General features: G+C 38.1%; 1 protein-coding gene across 1 annotated transcript in view; it reads left to right on the top strand.

Annotated features, from left to right (window-relative positions):
- The window catches only part of LOC115217051 (bifunctional glutamate/proline--tRNA ligase), a 62,508-nt gene extending 61,339 nt beyond the window's left edge, over positions 1–1,169 (top strand). Inside the window, exon 32 of the mRNA XM_036506997.1 lies at positions 954–1,169. Coding sequence (XP_036362890.1) covers positions 954–1,110 — 157 coding nt within the window. The 3' untranslated portion in view covers positions 1,111–1,169. The remainder of the gene's footprint in view (positions 1–953) is intronic.
- The last annotated feature ends 4,831 nt before the right edge of the window (positions 1,170–6,000 follow it).

Below are 6,000 nucleotides of genomic sequence, written 5' to 3' on the forward strand. Positions count from 1 at the left end.
GGAAAGGCATCCAGCCATAGAAACCATGCCAAACCAGATGGAGCTTCATAGAGTCTTCTGGCTCACCATCCAATGAAAGCATGGAGAACAGATGTTGAATGATGATTATGTATGGATCAATCTCTCTCTCTCATTTTAATGCCATTATTAATATTTCATAACTAATATAATTCAAAAGATTTTTACTTAATTTCAGTTTTTACTAGCAGTGTTGCTCGGGTTTGTTTCAACCCTTTAGAATTGGAATTTTTGGAAAGTAAAAATTTTGCATTATGTAGCTTGTTATTCTCTTTAAGTCAACATTTTTCTGGTTGAAATACACTGATAAATGGCGACACAGCAGTCAAAAAGTCGTAAAAAATAGGTATTTTCATAGAAAAAAAAAGCATCTTTTTGATGTAAATAATTTTTGGTGTTAGCATGGTCCGATTTGAATTTTTCTTCTACGGAATGAAGAGCAAGCCTTCTGCTATCATACTCTCAATTTTGGTCAACTTGCGCTGCAGGGTCTCGGAGGAAATAGTGTTAGTTGAAGGCTACCAAACCTGCCATACACAGACAACTTCAGCTTTATATATATAGAAATTATCATTATTTTTATTTCATGTTTGGAGTTAGAGTAATTTTTTAAATTGTGTCTAACCCTTTAGCATTCAAATTACTTCGCCAAATGTAATACATCTTCATTCACATTGATTTGAATTAATCATGGATTATCTCATATCTTTGAGATTTCCATATGATTTGTTGATTTTTACAATGACATTTTTAAGTAGGGGTGAGAGATCAGATCTGACTAGTTTGAATATAAAACTGGTAGAATATTTGGGCAGGATATTGCCAGTTTGAATGCTAAAGGGTTGAATACATTTTTTCTAATATTGTTCTCTAATGTCATATTCTCTAACAGCATTCAATAATGATTAATTAATGATTAATTCTTACTTTTTCAGAGATGTAGTTGTTGAAGAAGGAGCTCCTGCGATGGGAGCCAAAGGATTATGTATTCCATTTCAACAGCCCGCTGAACTTAAGCCTGGTACTTTGTGCATCCACCCCGATTGCAAAAAGAATGCAAAATATTTTACTTTGTTTGGCCGCAGTTATTAAAACCCTGTCAAACTATTTTTCTATAACTATCAACTAAAAACAAAAATAATCTATATTTAGACTGGACTTGTTTCTTTTTAACCTGAACTTCATTAACATAATAACTGCTTCTGTAATTCTCTTCTTAAATTAAACCCTTCATTACTGTCTCATATTCAAATAAATATGAATTGAAATTTCTAAATATTTCTCTGTGTATACTTTAGTTGTTCTTGTACTTTTTTTTGTTATTGTCAGGGTGAGGATTTAGTAATTGTCTAAGGTACATATGATGGCACAGTCAAGTCCTTAAAAGACGCCATACATGTGATCAGTACTGTGAAAGGGACAACAGTGACATCAGAAGCTCCACCAGTGTTCAACATGATAGTGGATAAAAATTTGTGGCTTGGACTGGCTGTAGCAATTGGATTCTGAAAGCTGGGTCTACTGGGTGGAGTGGATGATTGGTAGAGCACAGCAGACATTCCAGAAAGGATGAATCAGTCAGAACATCATCAACAAGAAATGGTATGAGACTGGACATTGTACTCTGCTCATTTTGACCAAAACTAAAGTTTCTGATTGAACTCGGTGTGCCATATGAAAACAGAATTTAAAAAATCCCACATCTACAAGATTGAAAAACAATTTAACCATCAAATCTACCTATAATCTCATGTGAGCAAATCTACCTATAATCTCATGAAACAACTCTCAATTTAAGGCAATAGTAGAATCAGCTGAAAAGAATTCCAACTGGGTCTGATCAAAGGAGAATGGAAGTGAATTTCAAAAGGTTTAATTTACCCTACAGTCAATTGGTGTCTTAGACTGAACTGGTTGCGTCACCCAAAGTACCTTAGCTCTGGGGTACCTTTGCACAGAATGTCGAAACAGAAGGGTATCCAGGAGTCATGACTTGGATGTGGCCTTGTCCCCTTTGTCCAACCTGTTCCCACAGCAAGTTTGACATCTCTCCCATGGCCAGACATATTTCTGATGGAAGACAAGAAATGGACATCTTTTGTATGGCAATGATACTCATTTACAACAACCGTGATATCAAGACAAGGACACACATTGACCTGTGTCATCAAGCATACATACTCATAATTAAATATATTTATGGGCACAGGTGTGACTGCAATAGGAAGCTAGCTTCCCAACCACATGGTTCCAGGTTCAGTCCTACTAAGCAGCACTTTGGACAATTGTCTTCTGTAACTTCAAGCCAACCAAAGCCTTGTGGGTGTATTTGGTAGATGGAAACTGAAAGAAAGCCATCATGTGTATACGTGAAAAAAAACATTCAAGCGAGGTCGTTGCCAGTGCCGCTGGACTGGCTCCTGTGCAGGTGGCACATAAAAAGTACCATTTGAGCGTGGCCGTTACCAGTACCACCTAACTGGCCCTCGTGCCAGTGGCATGTAAAAGCACCCACTACTCTCTCGGAGCGGTTGGCATAGGAAGGGCATCCAGCTGTAGAAACTCTGCCAGATCAGATTGGAGTCTGGTGCAGCCATCTGGTTCACCAGACCTCAGTCAAGTCATCCAACCCATGCTAGCTTGGAAAGCGGACATTAAACGATGATGATGATAATGATATATATATATATATATATAATGTGTGTGTGTGTGTATGTTTTTGTGTTGCTGTTCCTCACCACCACTTGACAGCTGATGTTGGTGTTTACATCCCCTTAACTTAGCAGTTCAGCATAAGAAACCAATAGAATAAGTACCAGGCTTTGAAAAACATAAGTACTGGGGTTGATTCATTTGACTAAAAATTGTTAGAGGTGGTGCCCCAGCATGGCTGCAGTCTAATGACTGGAACAAGTAAAAGGGTTAATACATAAATAAATATGCATGAATTAATTTCTTTCAGTTTCCATCCACTGAATCCACTCACAAAACTGTGGTCAACCCAGAGCTAAAGAAAACACAGCGTTAGGAAGAACATGCCAAAACAGACTGGAGCTTGCCAGCTCCTATCTAACCATCCAACCCATGCCAGCATGGAAGACAGATGTTAAATGATGATGGTACCCAAGGTACCATGCTGGGAAATTGAATCCAAGACCATATGGTTAAGATGCAAGCTTCTTGACCACAAATGCATTCCTGTTCTTGTAACATTTTACATAAAAATAGGAAAATAGGGGGAAAAAAATAACATTGCCTGATTCAAAATTGACTCCTAATCAGATGAAGTGTAAAGAAAACAAAAAAGAAAAACTTGAAAAATATGTAATTTTCACTTGAACTATTGGAACTACACAAGATATTGATTTTAAATTTTGGCACAAGGCCAGCAATTTCAGGGAGAGATAATTTGTTTATGCCAGTGCCACCTTCCATGCCGGTGGCTCGTAAAAAGCACCAACCGATCGTGGCCGTTGCCAGCCTCCCCTGGAACGTAAAAAGCACGCACTACACTAACAGAGTGGTTGGCATTAGGAAGGGCATCCAGCTGTAGAAGCACTGCCAGATCAGACTGGAGCCTGGTGCAGCCTCCTGGCTTCCCAGACCCCGGTTGAACCCTCCAACCCATGCTAGCATGGAAAACGGACGTTAAACGATGATGATGATTGACTCTAGTGTTCAACTGGTATATACTTGCACTATTCCCCAAAGCTACTACACCACTTTTCTAACTCTATATTAACCATCAGAGAATTTGCTCTGAAACAACAGACTTCCAGTGACACCAGCTAAATCCGCCCGTTTTTTAACTACCAGCACCACAGTAAAGAACGTTTTTTCCAGACAACATAAATATAAACAAAGCCACCTTCCTCAACATTATTCCCACACACCCTCAGTTGAGGAGTCTTTGTCTTGCAAATTACTTGATGTCTTTGCTGGTGTCAGTACTGTGAAAAATGCATCCAGTACTCTCTGCAAAGTGGTTGGGGTTATGAAGAGCATGTAGGTGTAGAAATCCTGCAAAAACAGGCAGTAGAACTTGACACAGTTCTCTACCTTTCCAACTCCTGTCAAACCACCTAACTCAGGGCTTGGGGAACGTTTTTAACTAATTACCCCAAAATATTTATTTACGCCGACGTTGATTTGAAAGGAAGAAAATCATAGATTCTTTGAATTCAAAACGTTTATTGAAGGAACATGTTTTTTATCAGGTTTTACTTATGTCTAATGAGTCCTCGTTAACTCCAAAAATTTCATTTTTACTCCACTTAGGGTAATTTACCCTGGTTCACCAACACCTGATCTAACTCATGAGTGCTTAGAAAACAGATGTTGCATGATAATGATGATGATGATTAATGACAGGTTTCCACACAGTTTCTGTCTACCAGATTTACTTACAAGGCACTGGTCCATCTGGGGCTATAGCAGAAAACATTTACCCAGAGTGACAGGCAGTGGAGACTGAACCTGAAACCACATGGTGAAAGAATGTCTACACCTATATAGCCCTTGTGCAGACACGGCTGTGTGGTAAGAAGCTTGCTTCCCAACCACATGGTTCAGTGTTCAGTCTCACTATATGGTATTTTGAGCAAGTGTCTTTTACTATACCTATTTCTTTATTACCCACAAGGGGCTAAACACAGAGGAGACAAATGGATTAAGTCGATTGCATCGACCGCTGTGCATAACTGGTGCTTAATTTATTGACCCTGAAAGGATGAAAGGCAAAGTCAACCTCAGCGGAATTTGAACTCAGAACGCAGCAGCGGATGAAATACCACAAAGCATTTCGCCGGGCGTGCTTTCCCTGATTATCTATGACTTCCTTCCATCTATTTACAAGCTTTTTAACCCCATCAATGTAAAACTCTTTTCGTTTCAAAGCGAAGAACTCTGAAATGTCAGTTTCAACCTCCTCCTGGCTTGCGAGGATTATGTCCCCCAAATGATTCTGTAAACTATGAAACAAATGGTAGTCTGAAGGAGCAAGGTCGGAAGAATAAGGTGGATGAGGAATTTTTTCCCAACTAAGCTTTTCAATCTTCTGTGATGTGATGTTTGCAGTGTGGGGTCATGCAATGATCCAATGAAACATCACACCTTTCCGATTCACTAAAGCGGGTCTTTTTTTCTTCAAAGCTTGGTTCAAGCACTTTAACTGCTGACTGTAAACTTGAGCATTGATTGTTGCATTAGATGGTAACAATTCAAAGTGAATTACTCCTTTGCAATCCCACCAGATAGAGAGAAGAACCTTTTTCTCATGAAGTTCGCTTCGTGGGTGTGGTTGAGCTTTTTCCCTTTTACCAAGCCACTGTTTATAATGTTTAACATTTCGATAGAAGATCCATTTTTTGTCACCAGTCACAAGTCTATCCAAAAAGGGTGAAATGAGTTCATGAGAATGGAAAGAAGAGCAGATGTCAACTCTAGATTTGCAGTTGCTTTCAGACAATTCATGAGGCACCCATTTTCCAAGTTTAGGAACCTTTCCAAGTTGTTGAAGATGACAATGAACAGTTGTATGGTTTCAACTAAGCTTTATTGCCAATTCTTCAACTGATAATTAGTTTAAATGTAAACAAATACATAAAAATGATTTTTAATTCCATTAGACATTCTAAAATACTATTAAATTTCATTCAATTTTCTAAAAGGGAAAATTTGGACAGAGCTTATGGGATGACCTGATATATCTGTTAAAATGAGTTGTCAGTGTTATTTTCCTTTATATATATACTAGCAGTATCGCCCGGCGTTGCTCGGGTTTGTAAGGGAAATAACTATATAAGCATTTTTAGAGAGTTATAGCCAAAACATGCATTAAAAATGGAAAAAATATGATGGTAAATATTTTGAAAAATCGTTGACTCATCGTAGACATTTTTAGAGAGTTACTTCCCTTATATAATAGCGAAAAAATGCATTAAAATGGAAAAAAAACGATGGTAAATTTTTTTTTAAATCGTA

The sequence above is a fragment of the Octopus sinensis genome, linkage group LG11 (assembly GCF_006345805.1).
Source record: "Octopus sinensis linkage group LG11, ASM634580v1, whole genome shotgun sequence".
NCBI lineage: Eukaryota > Metazoa > Mollusca > Cephalopoda > Octopoda > Octopodidae > Octopus > Octopus sinensis.